A 21,954-nucleotide genomic window follows, 5' to 3' on the forward strand; every position below is an offset into this window, starting at 1 on the left:
TTGGACAGTGGGGGGGTTGATGAGACAGACTGGGGACTGGTCGTAAACTGGGGACATAAAGGAGGAAGTGTTTGATTTGATCATGGACCACTGGAAGAATAGAGACTCAATACTTAGGTACTACACAAAGTTGAGGAGATTAGCGGACAGTGCTGTGTCTGTAACAGGTAAATGCAGCAGATTGAATGCCCCTTGGAGCTGAAGATGGTAGGCAGCCTGTTGTTTGGGAATTAAATAACATCAGTCACTCACACCGGAAGAAGATCAAGCATTAGATCCATAGTTGACCAGCACACTCTTGGGGGAGGTGGGTGCTATATTCCAGAAATGTGAGACACCTGAGGGCAGGTGGTAGTGAAGGGAACAACGCTGGTAGGAGGAAGCATTGTGATGGAATGTATAGAAGTCAAGATGAAAAGAGGACAGAGATGGAAAGGTATGGGGTTGTCAACTACAATCAGACTCTGTAGGACAGGGGTGACAAACTCAATTTCATCACTGGCCACATCAGCATTATGGTTGCCCTCAAAGGACGTGTTGTACCTGTCAGCTTATACAAATGTATCTGCTTTTTATCGTATTAAATAATTTCCCTTCATTCGATTATTCCTGGTTTAGGTCATAATTTAGAACTTAAAGCGGAGTTCCGGCCACAAAATTGATATCGTCGATTTTGGGCCATCCGCTTGCTTTTGGTCACGTGAAAAATAAATGGATAGTTACGATTTTTTGTTTTTGTTTACTTACCTTGTTATTGAAGAAAAATATGCTCACCTTCCTTCCACTTCCTCCCTCTGCGGCCGCGGCCCGCGCCGTCACTTCCTCTCTGCGATGATTCCTGGGAGCTGAACGTCATCGCTCCCAGGAATCAATGCACCTGCCCCGCTCGTCACTTCCGGTGTGTCGCCGCATTCCCTGCTAAACAGCTTCTGGGCATGCCCAAAAGCTGTGGAGGAATGCGGCGCCACACCGGAAGTGACGAGCGGGGCCGGTGCAGGCGCATTCTGGGAGAAGAAGACACGGAAGAGGACGCAGAAGAGGACGCGCTGGCTTCAGCTGCCCACATCCGAGATGGCAGCGCTGGAGAAGAAATATTAAAGGTAAGTATTTCTTCTTGCAGGTAAGTGCGAACCGGGACAGATCAGAGGCTAGCCATTGTGGAATGTACTAACCCTGACTGTCCCGGGGGTATTTTTATTGAAAAATGTTTTTAGTGGCCGGAACTCCGCTTTAAGCTGTGAAGGGCAGGTGCAAACCAGCATGAAGCCCGCTCACACTCTTGTAGCAGAAGATGCCGTTCAGAAAAGTAGGATGGCACACCGCTGGAATCATGCACAAGAAACTTTATTGGAGAACATGGTTCTGCCATGGTGTTCTGCCTGAGTAGTCTGCAATAAATGTTCTTGTGGATGATGCCAGCGGTGTGCAACCTCCCTTCTCAACTGACATAGAATTGGATTATTCTCATAATAATTATAAGCAAATGTCCAAAGCACATCACCCCCTATTACATCAAATATCAAGAGTCCTACACCCTTCCTTACATCACAGTGCACCCCCCCTTACCTTGTGCTGCTGCCGGGAAGAAGCTGGAGGCAGAGCTGGGAAACAAAGTGCAGGGTCTGGAGGAGGATTAGAGGAGGGCTGGAATGAGCTACCAGAGTCTGCTGAATGCTGAGAGCAGAGGAGGGGGAGACAAGAGGGTGCCGTGGCTGCACAGAGAGGCACAGGATCTGTAGGAGGAGATCTGTCCTCTCTGCTGCTGACTGCTGAGAAGGTTGGGGGGGGGGGCAGAGACAAGTCTGTCCATTGCTGCACAGAGAAGCTGCTGACTGCTGAGACAAGGTGGGGTGGAAAGGAGGGTGGTGCCACAGCTGCAGGAGAGGTGTGAGGGCCACATGAAATGGCCTGGCGGGCCTTGTGTTTGGGACATGTTGTAGGATGAGTGACCCATAAAATTCCCTTCACCCACCACACACCAACTGGTATATGAAATCAGGATGGCAGTGGAAGTGCCCATCGGGAATGGCTGCTAAAATGAAAGAGAAGGAGTATCTGCATATGTTTGTACCTCACAGCTGTGACAGTCTCATATTTTGGGCACAGTGCGAAATGTTAGGAAGTAACTGGGGGGCATCGCATTTTATTTTACAAGTATGTACTGTATGTCAAGTCGAATTAATAAAATAATGTATGATCTTTTTGTTTCTATTTTTTTCTTAGTTCCACCATCAGCACCAACCTGTCAGATGACTGGGAATGCCATCAACGGACAAGACATCATGCTAACATGTTCATCTGTGGCAAACCCGCCAGCCATTTATACCTGGGCTCTCCAGGGTTCAAAGACCCCTTTACTGCCTGGAATGATGCTAAGTAAGTTTGATTTTTCTGTACAATAAGCATTTTCCATGTTAAAAAATAAAGCATTTGTTGTACAAAAATATCAGCAGGGTATTTCTAAGACATACAAGCAAAATGTTTTTTGTTACATTTGTTTCACCAACCGCCCCCTAGCGGTGGGATATTGCACCTGCAGGGGTGATACTTGGCTGGATAAGACTTCCCCCTAAAGGGTAAAAGGTGTCTAATTTATTTTTTTTTAATACTTTTTTTTTTTTTTTAATACTTACTTATTTAAGTATTTAAAAAGTTAACAGAATCTTACATTGCACAAAATGTAATAACGTTTTAATCAAAATATATAAAAATGTAATAAAAACAAAATAGAATAGAAAGGGACACTCTGTTTTGGTGATATTTCCTTGGATATACTGTTTATTGTCTTAAAAAACAGACTTGATTTGGATGTTGTATCAGCTTGGCAATACTAGCCCAGATTGAAATAAATTAATTTGCTTTTGATATTTGTTGTTAAGGCGATCTTTTTTTTTTTTTTTGGATCTGCAGGGATTGATCCACAGAATGAGTATACTATTTTATAACATAAATTCACATTGGTGGTCAGTGTACATTCCTATGTTCTACTGGTAGTCAGTATATATGCCCCGATACAGTTTTAGTTAGTATATATGTCCTTGTTACCATTGGTGGTCAGTATACTGTACATGCCTGTACATACTGTACATGCCCCTGTTACCTTGGTGGTCAGTGTAAATATTCTAGTTAAATTGATGGTCAATGCAAACACCCTTGTTACCTTGGTGGTTGGTGTAAATACCCCCATTACAATGATGGTCATTGTAGATACCCTTCTTAGCTTGGTGGTCAGTGCAAGTCCTGATTCTGATATATTAGTGGCCAGTATAAATGTCCCCTTTACATTGGTGAGCAGTACAAATACCCCAGTTACATTAGTAGTCAGTATTTATACCCCCATTTTTTTGGTGGTCACCCTTTGTTATATTGGTGGCCAGTATAAATTCTTCTCTATATTGGTGGTCAGTATAAATGCCCTTGTTATATTGGTGGTCAGTATAAATGCCCCTGTTACTTTGGTGGTCAGTATACATGCCCCCCTTACATTGGTGGTTAGTGTGTTTACCTCCATTACATTGGTGGTCATTATAAGCACACGCATTGGTGGTCATTGTTTTTTCCCAATACATGATCAGTATGAATACCCCTGTTACATTGGTGGTCAGTAAAAATACCTCTGTTATATTGATGGTCAGTATAAATGCCCCTGTTACATTGGTGGTCAGTATAAATGCCCCTGTTACATTGGTGGTCAGCATAAATGCCCCTGTTACATTGGTGGTCAGTATAAATGCCCCTGTTACAGTGGTGGTCAGTATAAATGCCATGTTACATTGGTGGTCAGTATAAATGCCCCTGTTACATTGATGGTCAGTATAAATGCCCCTGTTACATTGATGGTCATTATAAATCCCTGTTACATTAGTGGTCAGTATAAATGCCCCTGTTACATTGGTGGTCAGTATAAATGCCCCTGTTACATTGGTGGTCAGTATAAATGCCCCTGCTACATTGGTGGTCAGTATAAATGCCCCTGTTACATTGATGGTCATTATAAATCCCTGTTACATTAGTGGTCAGTATAAATGCCCCTGTTACATTGGTGGTCAGTATAAATGCCCCTGCTACATTGGTGGTCAGTATAAATGCCCCTGCTACATTAGTGGTCAGTATAAATGCCCCTGTTACATTGGTGGTCAGTATAAATGCCCCTGTTACATTGGTGGTCAGTATAAATTCCCCGGTTACATTGGTGGTCAGTACATATGTCCCTGTTTTATTGATGGTCAGTATAAATGCCCCTGTTACATTGGTGGTCATTATAAATCCCTGTTACATTAGTGGTCAGTATAAATGCCCCTGTTACATTGGTGGTGAGTATAAATGCTAATGTTACATTGTTGGTCAGTATAAATGCCTTCATTTCAAAGAGAGTAGTCAGTTTAAATGCCCCATTTAGTATTCTGGACCGAAATCTACTCTTGACAGCTTTCTGCACTGTTGCCAATAAATGTTCCCACTTTCCCTGCCAATATTTGCAGCAGAGACAACTTCTCCGAGTTGTAGCAGCCAATCATCCTAAATCTTTTCTGCTTTCTGCATTCAGATAGATAAGTGAGGACCTTCATAGGATTGATGAGTGTTCGCTCAGTTGCAATGATCCATGTTACACTGTAGATAATCATATCTGTGATAATCTGTGTTATATTCCAGATCAGGAGTCAGGATCACTCCTCATTACAAACTTATCACAACCAATGGATGGAACTTACCGCTGCACGGCCTCCAATGAGTTGGGCCAAAACACATGCCAAATCGGAGTGACTGTATCAAGTAAGGAGGTCTCTTCGGGCTTGCACATGCTGAGTTTTGTAGTACTCCACATTTATAACCATGCTATGCTAAGTGTACCTAATAAAGAGAAAGGAAGGAGAGATCCCTAATGCCGCTCATCCATGGAATCCTGTGAGAGTGGCAACCTCAGCCTGAGCTCCCACCAGGCCACACCCCTAACATGTTTCGTCCCGCCAGCCAGGGCTTAGTCATAGGGATATGGTGGGGTCATGTACTGTACCTAATAAAGAGACCAGGGTGTGCAATATATGGCCAAAAGTATGTGCTCCCCCCTTCAAATAGTTGAGTTCAGGGGTTTCCAGTGTACAGCAATATAATTGTAGACAATTGTGTGCTTCCAACCTTGTGCTAACAGTTTGGAGAAGAGCCTTCTGTGTTCCACCATGACTGCTCCCCTGTGTACAAAGCCAGCTCCATGGAGACATGGTTTGACCAGTTTATTGTGGAAGAACTCGTTCTAGTGGCCTGCATAGTAGGAGGGGGGGGGGGGGGTGCTGCTGCACCTGAACGCAGTTAAAATCACTTCATCAGGTGAAAGCATGGAAATCCACCGATCACTTCCTTCTCTGCAATCACACCCGAGCGTTGCCTTTCCGAGCTTTTATTTGGGTGTTTTTTCAAGCGTTTGTATGCGAGTTTTTGAGCATTTGTGTAAAGCTTTTATAAAGCATTTTTGAGCTTTGGTGCTTTTTAATTAGCAAATGGAGAAAAATACCATTTGTTTCATCATTTGTTGCCATGTTTTTCAAATTTTTTTCATCCACTTTTATTTATTGTTTATTTATTATTATTTATGTATTAATTTTGTTACTTTTTTTGTGAGGGGTTAAGGGTTAGAGTTAGGGGTTAACTTATAGGGGGTCTCCCCTGGAGACTACCTGGCATTAGGGAAAGACTATGATTTTACCAGGTTGGCTATCTGGCTTGACTCAATGGGGGTGATTTACTAAAGGCAAATAGACTGTGCACTTTGCAAAGTGCAATTGCCCTCTGCAAGGGCTGATGCTCCAGAGCTTAGTAAATGAGGTAAAGCTTCACTTTTCAAATAATACCCAATCACATATGTCGCACTACCCCCTGGGGAGCTGCTTGAAGCGGGTTCCCCTAGGTTACCCATAGCAACAACTTAGCAATTTAAAGTACTTTAAGCGTTTGACTCAGTCAGAAAACAGTGCAGGGGATGTGTTTTTGTTTTCTTGGTTTAATTTTAGAACTTGGATAGGAGAAGGGATGAGTGGGATACTCCAACTGGATGAACTATGCACAATTTTAGGACTTCTAGCTATGTTGAGTGTGGCAAGGCCGCTGCTTCACCTTGCCACTGTAATGAAGCATTTAATAAACGAACTGTATAGCAAATTACTCTTCAGGGCCCTGCTTGGCACCCCCTTTACCCCTACTCTTCAGGGTGCTACTTGGCACCCCCTTTACTCTTGCATACTGTGTGAGCTGACCTTCTATCCTCTGACTTCTCTGGAGCGGTCCCCCTTCTTGGGCGGACCCCTTGGTAAGCCCCCCTGGTACTCACGGACACTGTTTTTCCCAGATGACACACGAGCATTATGTGTCAGCAAGCCCCCCCCCAAAAAAAATGAGCACCAATCTGCATGATCACCCTCTAAGTATAGATTTCCCATCCTACAAGTAGAAATTCGCCACCCTGTTGAAATCCCCTCTTCCAGAAAAAATCTCTGCTCCCCCAACCCCCAAATTCCCCCAGCACAATTGCCCCCCCCCAAAAAAAAAAAATCACCCTTCCTAGCATAAATCCTCTACCACTCACATTTTCCCTCCAAGTACAAATCCTCTCCCCCCCCCCACTCCAAATTCCCCCCTCCCAGCACAACCCCCCCCCCCATTTCACCTCTTCTAGGATGAAACCCCCCAATCCCCCCTTCTAGTACAAATCCTCTTCCTCCCTCCCAACACAGATCCCCCTAAATCACCACTCCTAGCACACACCCCCAAATTTCCCTTCCTAGAGTAATTCTTACCACCTTCTGCCCCCCAATTTCCCCTTCCAACACAAATCCCCTCCACTTCAATCTCCTCATGGTACCCTCCCACCTCACATCATATCACAGTGCCCAGGGCAGCCGCTCCTCCTGCCCACCCCTTGTCATGGCCCTGGTAGCATCAGTTACATACATTATGCAGCGCTGTGTTCCAGCAGTAGTTCGGGTGATTTTCTGTCTGGCTGAGTTCTTCTTCACCATTCAGGAGATGCCTTGTATTTTTATTAATGAATACAAGGCTTCCTCTGATTGGCCGAGGTAGAGAGAGCAGATGGCATAACAATTTCCATCTCAGCCAATCAGTGGAAGCTTTGCATTCATTGATAAAAATACAATGCATCTCCCGAATGGCTAAGAACTCAGCCCGACTCTTTTTAATTTTGATGTAGATGGGAAGTTGCCGGAACGCAGTGCTGCTTACTTTGTGTCACTAATGCTGCTACATTATATTACAGAGCACAGTGGCCACATTGTTTTGCAATGGATGAATAGGATGTCCCAACAAGATTATATAGATATGATGGTGAATCTGTCAAAATCTAGATAGCCGTTACATTGTAACACTAGACTTAATTTGGGTGTAATCCGTTATCTGCAGCTCAAAGGCGCAGAGCCTCGCCTGCTTAAGGGCTTCTTTACACTTGCAATTGGGAGGCAGTAAAAACACATGACTGAACTGTGTTTTTACCACCCCCAACTGCTCCACCTTAAGCTGCAAAACGGGAGTGTACATGCAGTAACGAACGCAGACGGGAGTGTACATGCAGTAACGAACGCAGCCCATTCAGGTTATTGGTGCCACACCGCTATCGTGTGCAATGCATGCAGTTGCGGTATTGTGGTGCAGGTGTTTAGGGTTTAAAACAGGTGGTGAGGAGGCAACATAATAACTCCTCAGTGCCTGATAAAGTGATTTACCACCACCACGCTAGTGTAAGTGAGCTCTAAAGTGATGCTAGTGTAAGTGAGCCCTAAAGTGGCACTAGTGTAAGCGGACCCCAAAGTGACGCTAGTGTAAGCAAGCCCTAAAGTGACGCTAGTGTAAGCAAGCCCTAAAGTGACACTAGTGTAAGCAAGCCCTAAAGTGACACTAGTGTAATTGAGCCCTAAAGTGATGCTAGTGTAATTAAACCCTAAAGTGACACTAGTGTAAGCGAGCCCTAAAGTGACGCTAGTGTAAGTGAGCCCTAAAGTGACGCTAGTGTAAGCAAGCCCAAAAGTGATGCTAGTGTAAGTGAGCCCTAAAGTGACGCTAGTGTAAGTGAGCCCTAAAGTAATGCTAGTGTAAGTGAGCCCTAAAGTAATGCTAGTGTAAGTGAGCCCTAAGGTGACTTTAGTGTAAGCGGACCCTAAAGTGGCACTAGTGTAGGCGGACCCTAAAGGGACGCTAGTGTAAGCAAGCCCTAAAGTGATGCTAGTGTAAGTTAGCCCTAAAGTGGCACTAGTGTAAGTGAGCCCTAAAGTAACGCTAGTGTAAGTGAGCCCTAAAGTGACGCTAGTGTAAGTGAGCCCTAAAGTAACGCTAGTGTAAGTGAGCCCTAAAGTGACGCTAGTGTAAGCGGACCCTAAAGTGACACTAGTGTAAGTGAGCCCTAAAGTGACACTAGTGTAAGTGAGCCCTAAAGTAATGCTAGTGTAAGTGAGCCCTAAAGTGATGCTAGTGTAAGTGAGCCCTAAGGTGACGATAGTGTAAGCGGACCCTAAAGTGGCACTAGTGTGAGCGGACCCTAAAGTGACGCTAGTGTAAGCAAGCCCTAAAGTGATGCTAGTGTAAGTGAGCCCTAAAGTGACGCTAGTGTAAGTGAGCCCTAAAGTAACGCTAGTGTAAGCGGACCCTAAAGTGGCGCTAGTGTAAGTGAGCCCTAAAGTGACACTAGTGTAAGTGAGCCCTAAAGTAATGCTAGTGTAAGTGAGCCCTAAAGTAACGCTAGTGTAAGCGGACCCTAAAGTGGCGCTAGTGTAAGTGAGCCCTAAAGTGACACTAGTGTAAGTGAGCCCTAAAGTGATGCTAGTGTAAGTGAGCCCTAAGGTGACTTTAGTGTAAGCGGACCCTAAAGTGGCACTAGTGTAGGCGGACCCTAAAGTGACGCTATTGTAAGCAAGCCCTAAAGTGACGCTAGTGTAAGCGAGCCCTAAAGTGACACTATTGTAAGTGAGCCCTAAAGTGACGCTAGTGTAAGCAAGCCCTAAAGTGATGCTAGTATAAGTGAGCCCTAAAGTGACTCTAGTGTAAGCAAGCCCTAAAGTGACGCTATTGTAAGCGAGCCCTAAAGTGACACTAGTGTATGCGAGCCCTAAAGTGACGCAAGGGTAAGCAAGCCCTAAAATGACACTAGTGTAAGCGAGCCCTAAAGAGATGCTAGTATAAGTGAGCCCTAAAGAGATGCTAGTATAAGTGAGCCCTAAAGTGACACTACTGTAAGCGATCCATGGTTGTTCCCGCTCATCAGGGGCTTGTTGCAAAACATTTCTTGATCTACAGCTGCAGCCACTGATCAAGAAAAAAATTCCAATGGGGTGCAGCCGCTATTTGGTGCATTCTTACAGTGGAGAGCCTCATGGTCAGAATACAGGGTCTCCACGGTGAGGATATTCTGTCTACCTAGTTTGCGTGGATGGGGAAATCCATTCATTTTTTGTGGATCAGTCCACTGGCTGAATGAAAAAAAAAAAAAAACATATCCATTGTGAGCAGCCTTCGAGTTTATGCACACTGCATCTCAAAGAAGCTCAAAGAAGCGGCTCCTACGGGCTTTTGAGCTTTTTTGAGCTCTCATTTTTTTCTGCCTGGAAACTCCCCTCCATGTTATCCTATGTGTCCACGCACACTATGGCTTCTTCACGAGTTTACAGGCATATGCTCTTACAGGCAGAAAAAAACCTACCAAGCTCAAAGAAATGAGCTGAGGGGGGAGGGTTTGTGAAAAAAAAAATTGCTTATGCTCAAAAAAGCTCAATAAAAACGTGCAAAAGAGCAGGAAAAGAAAAACAAGCTTCTTCAAGCTTTTAGGCAGAGAAATAAAAGCTCAAATGCCTGCAAAAGCAGTTGTTTTTTTTTTTGAGCTGCAGTGTGAATGAGCCAAAGGCCCCTTTCACAAGGCCGGTGCACCTGACGGACTCCGTTTTGCTCAGCGGGGGGATCGATCCGCTGATCCCTGCTGAGCAGGTGGATGACAGCTCCGTCTCTGCTTACTTTGCAGAGACAGAGCTGTCAGATCCACACTCTCCTCTATGGAAGATCGGATGAGAACGGAGCGCCTGTCCATTCTCATCCGATCCTATCCGATCCGATCCGATCCTCCAGATGGATGGAAAATAGGGTTTCCATCTGTCTGGCTTTTATGGACAGGATCGGATAGCGACAGGTGTCAGCGGACATGTCTCCGTTGACATCCACCGCTCCACAGGGGTGCATGGAGCATCCGATCAGGTCCGCCTGAAAAACGGACAGGCCGATCGGATCGGAAAGCCTGTGTGAAAGGGGCCAAAGGTGAGAAATCTAAAACTTTTCTCATTGGCTCATTGGCTGTATGATATCAAAAAGAATCGGCAACATTTGTATTGTCTCAGTCCAGTCTCCAATGCTGATTCCTGGCTCTGGAAGGTAGGTGAATCCGGCTCTGCTCACTCCTGCTGCACAGACACCGATCACACAATTCACACTGATAAATAAGCAGTTTATACTGACAACCAGCAATCTAAACAATGCAGCATCTGCGGAGGTGTCACTCGCATGGTGTCAATATTTTCCGGCGGAGAGGAAGAGATACATTTAGAAGCTGACAGGTGATATGAATAATGGGGGAACGCCACACATTCTCTGGATATTTCCCAGCATGAATATCCGCTCTGATTTATGTGTCTGCCCCACTTACATCCTCTATTAATGGAGAGCGCTGAGGATAAACCTCGATTACAATGATACAGCACAGTACCACTTCTCTTATTCTCTATGTATGGACTCCGCACAGTACCACTTCTCTTATTCTGTATGTATGGACTCTGCACAGTACTACTTCACTTATTCTGTATGTATGTACTCTGCACAGTACTACTTCTCTTATTCTCTATGTATGGACTCTGCACAGTACCACTTCTCTTATTCTGTATGTATGGACTCCGCACAGTACCACTTCTCTTATTCTGTATGTATGGACTCTGCACAGTACCACTTCTCTTATTCTGTATGTATGGACTCCGCACAGTACCACTTCTCTTATTCTGTATGTATGGACTCCGCACAGTACCACTTCTCTTATTCTGTATGTATGGACTCTGCACAGTACCACTTCTCTTATTCTGTATGTATGGACTCTGCACAGTACCACTTCTCTTATTCTGTATGTATGGACTCCGCACAGTACTACTTCTCTTATTCTGTATGTATGGACTCCGCACAGTACCACTTCTCTTATTCTGTATGTATGGACTCTGCACAGTACTACTTCACTTATTCTGTATGTATGGACTCCGCACAGTACTACTTCTCTTATTCTGTATGTATGGACTCCGCACAGTACTACTTCTCTTATTCTGTATGTATGGACTCTGCACAGTACTACTTCTCTTGTCCTGTATACTGGGTGTAATTCTCAGTATCTGTTCTGCATAGTAGCACTTCTCTTGGTGTTTCATGGGAGAATTACATTATTTGCCTTTGCTGACCTTCTTTTGAAAATGCAAGTTGCCTGGCTATAGTGACCTTCTGCTTCTGTCCTCTCCTAGTCACTTGCCTGTGCTGCGATCTTATCGGTTACATTTTTTCCAGCTAGCTTTTATGTACTACACAGCACCTCCCTTCTATGTTATGATAATGCAGATAGGGAAGGTGTTCTGTAGTCCTTTTCTAGGGTGACAACACTGTCCCTTCATATATACAGTACAGTGAGTGAGTCAGGGGCGTAACTACAGGGGTTGCAGGGGTTGCAATCGCAACCGGGCCCCATGCTCAAGGGGGCCCATGTGGCTCCCCTGTACACCTGAATAGGAGGGGCAGCATGTAGAGAAATCACTGTCCTCCTTTTTCCATCTGTAGCTGCAGGAGGAAAATGGAGGAGATTGGTTCCTCTGTACGCTGCCCTTTGTACACTTCTCCTATCCAGTATACTTGTGTTCTGGTGTCTCTGGGCCCCTGTGTGCTCCCCTGGTCCCCCCCCCCTTCTGTGCTGCCCCCCCCCTTCAGAATTCTTCCTTCCCTCACCGTAATAAAGGGCCCCGCAACTAGAGTAAAGGGCGCCAGGGGTCCAGGGGGCCCTTCATGGTTTCTTGCACCGGGGCCCTGAAGGTTCTAGTTACGCCTCTGGAGTGAGTGTTGTCACCCTGGACAGGAAAAAAAGACCTGAATATGACATTTTTGTTCTTGGGATTAGATTGATTTGAATAGTAGATTCTGGGAATGATCTGGAGATTTGCTCTGACTTGTGGTTCTTCGTGTGTTCCCAGGCGTTGCAGAGGCCGGAGCGGTAGCGGGTGCCGTGGTGGGTGTCATCTTGGCGCTGCTCCTCATCGCAGCCATCGTCTTATATTTCCTCTGCTACAGAAAGAAGAGAAAGGACGTTCCAAAGCCCGACTATCCTGGCAGCGACATCAGGTTGGCAGGGAGGTCCGGATTCTTCATCCGGGGAGAAAATTCCTTCTTTTATCAACACAGAAAAATCACTTGGCTTAACATTTATAAGAAAGAAAAAACAACAGAGCTCCGGCCAGTTGGGTTCCGTCTTTTATTCCCACGCATGCTGTGGAAATGAAATATGGAGGCAGCCACACTCTTCTATGGGCCCATTTTGGAATCCTTTTTAGAATATTTTAGGGGACAATCCACCCAGAAGGGATGTGGAGTCTGATGAGCTGGGCCAGGCGTTGCCTTCCTAACTGTTAGGGGCTCCAGTAGTGAGCTGTCATCATTTTTTTATCTTTGCCTACCTTGAAAGTCCTGGAAGTTCTCACCCACTTTGCAATGATCCCATTCTTCTTGCTGTATTCTCTGCAGTGTGAAATAATCCGATAGGGAGGGTCGCAGGTGGGAGCCCTTTATACCGGGGGTCAGAAACCTTTTCCACATTTAATGTTCTGTTTATAAAAAATCATTGTATGAATGTCACAAGCATTTGCCCAGTCCTCACAAATTCTGTAACGTGTTTCACATCGACAGGCACGTAATCAATATAATAAAGCACCCGATTCGTGAAACGCATAAACACTAGCTCTTCGACCTGTGCTTTGTTTGTATGGATTTTTTTTGTACAGTATTTTGAATTTAACTTTTGGATCTTTTGAACGTCCGTGTGCAGTCATCCAATCTTCACATCTGATACTTTATGGTACGAGTTGGACAGGCACCTGATCTTTTGGAGCTGAATGGTTGTATAGTCATGATTGATTGTATGACTATGATTGTGTGACTATGATTGTGTGACTACGATTGTGTGACTACAATTGTGTGACTACGATTGAGTGACTATGATTGTGTTTGTGTGACTATGATTGTGTGACTATGATTGTGTGACTATGATTGTGTGACTATGATTGTGTGACTATGATTGTGTGACTATGATTGTGTGACTATGATTGTGTGACTATGATTGTGTTTGTGTGACTACGATTGTGTGACTATGATTGTGTTTGTGTGACTATGATTGTGTGACTATGATTGTGTGACTATGATTGTGTGACAATCATTGTGTGACTACGATTGTGTGACTACGATTGAGTGACTATGATTGTGTTTGTGTGACTATGATTGTGTGACTATGATTGTGTGACTATGATTGTGTTACTATGATTGTGTGACTATGATTGTGTTTGTGTGACTACGATTGTGTGACTATGATTGTGTTTGTGTGACTATGATTGTGTGACTATGATTGTGTGACTATGATTGTGTGACAATCATTGTGTGACTACGATTATGTGACTATGATTGTGTGACAATGATTATGTGACTATGATTGTGTGACTATGATTGTGTGACTATGATTGTGTGACTATGATTGTGTGACTATGATTGTGTGACTACGTTTGTGTGACTATGATTGTGTGACTATGATTGTGTGACAATCATTGTGTGACAATCATTGTGTGACTACAATTATGTGACTATGATTGTGTGACTACGATTATGTGACTATGATTGTGTGACTATGATTGTGTGACTATGATTGTGTGACTGATTGTGTGACTACGATTGTGTGACTACGATTGTGTGACTATGATTGTGTTTGTGTGACTACGATTGTGTGACTACGATTGTGTGACTACGATTGTGTGACTACGATTGTGTGACTACGATTGTGTGACTACGATTGAGTGACTATGATTGTGTTTGTGTGACTATGATTGTGTGACTATGATTGTGTTACTATGATTGTGTGACTATGATTGTGTTTGTGTGACTACGATTATGTGACTATGATTGTGTTTGTGTGACTATGATTGTGTGACTATGATTGTGTGACTATGATTGTGTGACAATCATTGTGTGACTACGATTATGTGACTATGATTGTGTGACAATGATTATGTGACTATGATTGTGTGACTACGATTGTGTGACTACGATTGTGTGACTACGTTTGTGTGACTATGATTGTGTGACTATGATTGTGTGACAATCATTGTGTGACAATCATTGTGTGACTACAATTATGTGACTATGATTGTGTGACTACGATTATGTGACTATGATTGTGTGACTATGATTGTGTGACTATGATTGTGTGACTATGATTGTGTGACTACGATTGTGTGACTACGGTTGTGTGACTACGATTGTGTGACTATGATTGTGTTTGTGTGACTATGATTGTGTGACTATGATTGTGTGACTATGATTGTGTGACTATGATTGTGTGACTATGATTGTGTGACTATGATTGTGTGACTATGATTGTGTGACTATGATTGTGTGACTACGATTGTGTGACTACGGTTGTGTGACTACGATTGTGTGACTATGATTGTGTTTGTGTGACTATGATTGTGTGACTACGATTGTGTGACTACGATTGTGTGACTTGATTGTGTTTGTGTGACTATGATTGTGTGACTATGATTTTGTTTGTGTGACTATGATTGTGTGACTATGATTGTGTGACTATGATTATGTGACTATGATTGTGTGACTATGATTATGTGACTACGATTGTGTGACTATGATTGTGTGACTACGATTGTGTGACTACGATTATGTGACTATGATTGTGTGACTATGATTTTGTGACTATGATTGTGTGACTATGATTGTGTGACTATGATTGTGTGACTATGATTGTGTGACTATGATTGTGTGACTACGATTGTGTGACTACGATTGTGTGACTATGATTGTGTTTGTGTGACTACGATTGTGTGACTACGATTGTGTGACTACAATTGTGTGACTATGATTGTGTGACAATCATTGTGTGACTACGATTATGTGACTATGATTGTGTGACAATGATTATGTGACTATGATTGTGTGACTATGATTGTGTGACTATGATTGTGTGACTATGATTGTGTGACTACGATTGTGTGACTATGATTGTGTGACTACGATTGTGTGACTATAATTGTGTGACTATGATTGTGTGACTATGATTGTGTGACTATGATTGTGTGACTACGATTGTGTGACTACAATTGTGTGACTATGATTGTGTGACAATCATTGTGTGACTACGATTATGTGACTATGATTGTGTGACAATGATTATGTGACTATGATTGTGTGACTATGATTGTGTGACTATGATTGTGTGACTATGATTGTGTTTGTGTGACTACGATTATGTGACTATGATTGTGTTTGTGTGACTATGATTGTGTGACTATGATTGTGTGACTATGATTGTGTGACTATGATTGTGTGACTATGATTTTGTGACTACGATTGTGTGACTACGATTGTGTGACTATGATTGTGTTTGTGTGACTACGATTGTGTGACTACAATTGTGTGACTATGATTGTGTTTGTGTGTCTATGATTGTGTGACTACGATTATGTGACTATGATTGTGTGACTACGATTATGTGACTATGATTGTGTGACTATGATTGTGTGACTATGATTGTGTGACTATGATTGTGTGACTACGATTATGTGACTATGATTGTGTGACTACGATTGTGTGACTATGATTGTGTGACTGATTGTGTGACTACGATTGTGTGACTACGATTGTGTGACTACGATTGTGTGACTACGATTGTGTGACTATGATTGTGTTTGTGTGACTATGATTGTGTGACTATGATTGTGTGACTATGATTGTGTTTGTGTGACTACGATTGTGTGACTACAATTGTGTGACTATGATTGTGTTTGTGTGTCTATGATTGTGTGACTACGATTATGTGACTATGATTATGTGACTATGAATATGTGACTATGATTGTGTGACTATGATTGTGTGACTATGATTGTGTGACTACGATTGTGTGACTGATTGTGTGACTGATTGTGTGACTATGATTGTGTTTGTGTGTCTTTGATTGTGTGACTACGATTATGTGACTATGATTGTGTGACTACGATTGTGTGACTATGATTGTGTGACTATGATTGTGTGACTATGATTGTGTGACTGATTGTGTGACTGATTGTGTGACTATGATTGTGTGACTATGATTGTGTGACTATGATTGTGTGACTATGATTGTGTGACTACGATTGTGTGACTACGATTGTGTGACTATGATTGTGTGACTACGATTGTGTGACTATGATTGTGTTTGTGTGACTATGATTGTGTGACTATGATTGTGTGACTACGATTGTGTGACTACGATTGTGTGACTATGATTGTGTGACTATGATTGTGTGACTATGATTGTGTGACTACGATTGTGTGACTGATTGTGTGACTGATTGTGTGACTATGATTGTGTTTGTGTGTCTTTGATTGTGTGACTACGATTATGTGACTATGATTGTGTGACTACGATTGTGTGACTATGATTGTGTTTGTGTGACTATGATTGTGTGACTATGATTGTGTGACTATGAATATGTGACTATGAATATGTGACTATGATTGTGTGACTATGATTGTGTGACTATGATTGTGTGACTACGATTGTGTGACTGATTGTGTGACTGATTGTGTGACTGATTGTGTGACTATGATTGTGTTTGTGTGTCTTTGATTGTGTGACTACGATTATGTGACTATGATTGTGTGACTATGATTGTGTGACTATGATTGTGTGACTATGATTGTGTGACTATGATTGTGTGACTGATTGTGTGACTGATTGTGTGACTATGATTGTGTGACTATGATTGTGTGACTATGATTGTGTGACTATGATTGTGTGACTACGATTGTGTGACTACGATTGTGTGACTATGATTGTGTGACTACGATTGTGTGACTATGATTGTGTTTGTGTGACTATGATTGTGTGACTATGATTGTGTGACTACGATTGTGTGACTACGATTGTGTGACTACGATTGTGTGACTATGATTGTGTGACTATGATTGTGTGACTATGATTGTGTGACTATGATTGTGTGACTATGATTGTGTGACTACGATTGTGTGACTGATTGTGTGACTGATTGTGTGACTATGATTGTGTTTGTGTGTCTTTGATTGTGTGACTACGATTATGTGACTATGATTGTGTGACTACGATTGTGTGACTATGATTGTGTGACTATGATTGTGTGACTATGATTGTGTGACTGATTGTGTGACTGATTGTGTGACTATGATTGTGTGACTATGATTGTGTGACTATGATTGTGTGACTATGATTGTGTGACTACGATTGTGTGACTACGATTGTGTGACTATGATTGTGTGACTACGATTGTGTGACTATGATTGTGTTTGTGTGACTATGATTGTGTGACTACGATTGTGTGACTATGATTGTGTTTGTGTGACTATGATTGTGTGACTATGATTGTGTGACTACGATTGTGTGACTACGATTGTGTGACTACGATTGTGTGACTATGATTGTGTGACTATGATTGTGTGACTATGATTGTGTGACTACGAGTGTGTGACTACGATTGTGTGACTATGATTGTGTGACTATGATTGTGTGACTGATTGTGTTTGTGTGACTATGATTGTGTGACTACGATTGTGTGACTACGATTGTGTGACTACGATTGTGTGACTATGATTGTGTGACTATGATTGTGTGACTATGATTGTGTGACTATGATTGTGTGACTATGATTGTGTGACTATGATTGTGTGACTATGATTGTGTGACTATGATTGTGTGACTATGATTGTGTGACTGATTGTGTTTGTGTGACTATGATTGTGTGACTATGATTGTGTGACTACGATTGTGTGACTACGATTGTGTGACTATGATTGTGTGACTATGATTGTGTGACTACGATTGTGTGACTATGATTGTGTTTGTGTGACTATGATTGTGTGACTACGATTGTGTGACTACGATTGTGTGACTACGATTGTGTGACTACGATTGTGTGACTATGATTGTGTTTGTGTGACTATGATTGTGTGACTATGATTGTGTTTGTGTGACTATGATTGTGTGACTATGTTTGTGTGACTATGATTGTGTGACTACGATTGTGTGACTATGATTGTGTTTGTGTGACTATGATTGTGTGACTACGATTGTGTGACTATGATTGTGTTTGTGTGACTATGATTGTGTGACTATGATTGTGTGACTACGATTGTGTGACTATGATTGTGTGACTACGATTGTGTGACTATGATTGTGTTTGTGTGACAATGATTGTGTGACCACGATTGTGTGACGACGATTGTGTGACTACAATTGTGTGACTATGATTGTGTGACTGATTGTGTGACTATGATTGTGTGACTATGATTGTGTGACTATGATTGTGTGACTATGATTATGTGACTATGATTGTGTGACTACGATTGTGTGACTACGATTGTGTGACTATGATTGAGTGACTATGATTGAGTGACTATGATTGTGTGACTATGATTGTGTTTGTGTGACTATGATTGTGTGACTATGATTGTGTTACTATGATTGTGTGACTATGATTGTGTTTGTGTGACTACGATTGTGTGACTACGATTGTGTGACTATGATTGTGTGACTATGATTGTGTGACAATCATTGTGTGACTACGATTATGTGACTATGATTGTGTGACTACGATTATGTGACTATGATTGTGTGACTATGATTGTGTGACTACGATTGTGTGACTATGATTGTGTGACTACGATTGTGTGACTACGATTATGTGACTACGATTGTGTGACAACGATTGTGTGACTACGATTGTGTGACTATGATTGTGTGACTATGATTGTGTGACTATGATTGTGTGACTATGATTGTGTGACTATGATTGTGTGACTATGATTGTGTGACTATGATTGTGTGACTATGATTGTGTGACTACAATTGTGTGACTACAATTGTGTGACTACAATTGTGTGACTACGATTGTGTGACTATGATTGTGTTTGTGTGACTATGATTGTGTGTCTACGATTGTGTGTCTACGATTGTGTGACTACGATTGTGTGTCTACGATTGTGTGACTTGATTGTGTTTGTGTGACTATGATTGTGTGACTATGATTTTGTTTGTGTGACTATGATTGTGTGACTATGATTGTGTGACTATGATTATGTGACTATGCTTGTGTGACTATGATTGTGTGACTACGATTGTGTGACTATGATTGTGTGACTATGATTATGTGACTACGATTGTGTGACTACGATTGTGTGACTACGATTATGTGACTTTGATTGTGTGACTACGATTGTGTGACTATGATTGTGTGACTGATTGTGTGACTACGATTGTGTGACTACGATTGTGTGACTACGATTGTGTGACTATGATTGTGTTTATGTGACTATGATTGTGTGACTATGATTGTGTGACTATGATTGTGTGACTATGATTGTGTGACTATGATTGTGTGACTATGATTGTGTGACTATGATTTTGTGACTACGATTGTGTGACTACGATTGTGTGACTACGATTGTGTGACTATGATTGTGTTTGTGTGACTACGATTGTGTGACTACGATTGTGTGACTACGATTGTGTGACTACAATTGTGTGACTATGATTGTGTTTGTGTGTCTATGATTGTGTGACTACGATTATGTGACTATGATTGTGTGACTACGATTATGTGACTATGATTGTGTGACTATGATTGTGTGACTATGATTGTGTGACTATGATTGTGTGACTACGATTGTGTGACTATGATTGTGTTTGTGTGACTACGATTGTGTGACTACGATTGTGTGACTACAATTGTGTGACTATGATTGTGTTTGTGTGTCTATGATTGTGTGACTACGATTATGTGACTATGATTGTGTGACTACGATTATGTGACTATGATTGTGTGACTATGATTTTGTGACTACGATTGTGTGACTACGATTGTGTGACTACGATTGTGTGACTATGATTGTGTTTGTGTGACTACGATTGTGTGACTACGATTGTGTGACTACGATTGTGTGACTACAATTGTGTGACTATGATTGTGTTTGTGTGTCTATGATTGTGTGACTACGATTATGTGACTATGATTGTGTGACTACGATTATGTGACTATGATTGTGTGACTATGATTGTGTGACTATGATTGTGTGACTATGATTGTGTGACTATGATTGTGTGACTACGATTATGTGACTATGATTGTGTGACTATGATTGTGTGACTATCATTGTGTGACTATCATTGTGTGACTACGATTGTGTGACTATGATTGTGTGACTATGATTGTGTGACTATGATTTTGTGACTATGATTGTGTGACTACAATTGTGTGACTATGATTGTGTTTGTGTGACTATGATTGTGTGACTGATTGTGTGACTGATTGTGTGACTGATTGTGTGACTATGATTGTGTGACTATGATTGTGTGACTATGATTGTGTGACTATGATTGTGTGACTACGATTGTGTGACTACGATTGTGTGACTACGATTGTGTGACTACGATTGTGTGACTATAATTGTGTGACTATAATTGTGTGACTATCATTGTGTGACTATCATTGTGTGACTATCATTGTGTGACTATCATTGTGTGACTATCATTGTGTATAGTGTTTGGACTACTGCCTGCATGCTTGAGCTAAGGGCAGATGGATTCCAGGAAGTAAATGCCACATGAATCAATTGCTCTTACTCAAGATGGTCACAGCCAGAAATGCTAGGGAGATATTTTTCAAAGTGATTTCTCAACAAAATGAAGCATGGAGACATTGATGGATGGGTGAGTTTGCTTTGAATATAAAAAATTGAATAAATGGTGTTTTCAGTTTGTGGTGCTCAGATACGGTTACAGTAAGTTCTGCTCTAAGAGAAATATGGTCAGAATTTGTGAGGGATGGGTGAATGCTTGTGATATATAAATAGACCCCTAAAGGTCCTGTTGACAAGTATTAATCTGGCATGCCAGTGAACAATAGCGTGTTTGTGTCTTAAGCCTGGTACACACTGTGAGTTCTTTTCTGTTGACCCCAGTGGGTTGAACTAAAAAACTATCCACTCAGGTCAGAGCCGCTGCACTAACAACCTGACATTAGTACAGTGATCTCCCCCGCTGAGCTGCTGTGTTCTTACAGGTGGACGCCCCCTGGCCAGAACACTCCAATCAGCCATCGGCTGAAAGCTCTGATCGGGAGACGGTCAGCTGTTGGTTTTCAAGCATGCTCGCCTGACAGAAGCTGGCCAAATAGCAGAGAGCTTGTCTATTCACAGCACAGCTCTGCACGTTTCTTCATTCCTCTGCCTATGTGGAGCGTGTACAGACATAAAGCATTGTAAGATACAGTATATTCCATAACTGTCAGTAGAGCATTCCATATACACAACTGTGCCTTGAACTCCTGTGGTAAAATATAAATGAAGGCTCTAACATTTTTTTAAGCTCGCCCTTGTTTTAGACATTGCTTTTTCAAAAAATACAGATGATCCAGAAATACATTTTTTAATTTAGGAAAATAGAAATAGATGGTTGTTTCTAATTTGTGAGAGATGGTCATATTTATTGATGCTTATTTTCCCTGCAGAGAGGACGCCATTTCTCCAATGGTGACAGAGGAGCAAAGAAGGTCGGTTACTACCAGTCATTCACATGAATCTCGGGGAAGACATGGTGACAACAGGATTGTCTAA

At 42.1% G+C, this 21,954-nt stretch overlaps 1 protein-coding gene across 1 annotated transcript in view; it reads left to right on the forward strand.

The window, feature by feature from the left end:
* VSIG2 (V-set and immunoglobulin domain containing 2) overlaps nucleotides 1–21,954 on the forward strand; it is a gene marked incomplete at its 3' end in the record, with an annotated part of 50,259 nt that extends 28,305 nt beyond the window's left edge. Inside the window, exons 4-7 of the mRNA XM_082273537.1 lie at nucleotides 2,224–2,376; nucleotides 4,654–4,773; nucleotides 12,252–12,399; nucleotides 21,849–21,954. Of these exons, the coding sequence (XP_082129663.1) occupies nucleotides 2,224–2,376; nucleotides 4,654–4,773; nucleotides 12,252–12,399; nucleotides 21,849–21,954 (527 nt within the window). The remainder of the gene's footprint in view (nucleotides 1–2,223; nucleotides 2,377–4,653; nucleotides 4,774–12,251; nucleotides 12,400–21,848) is intronic.

Source organism: Pelophylax lessonae, assembly GCF_965119305.1.
Source record: "Pelophylax lessonae genome assembly, chromosome: 12".
Taxonomy (NCBI): Eukaryota; Metazoa; Chordata; class Amphibia; order Anura; family Ranidae; genus Pelophylax; species Pelophylax lessonae.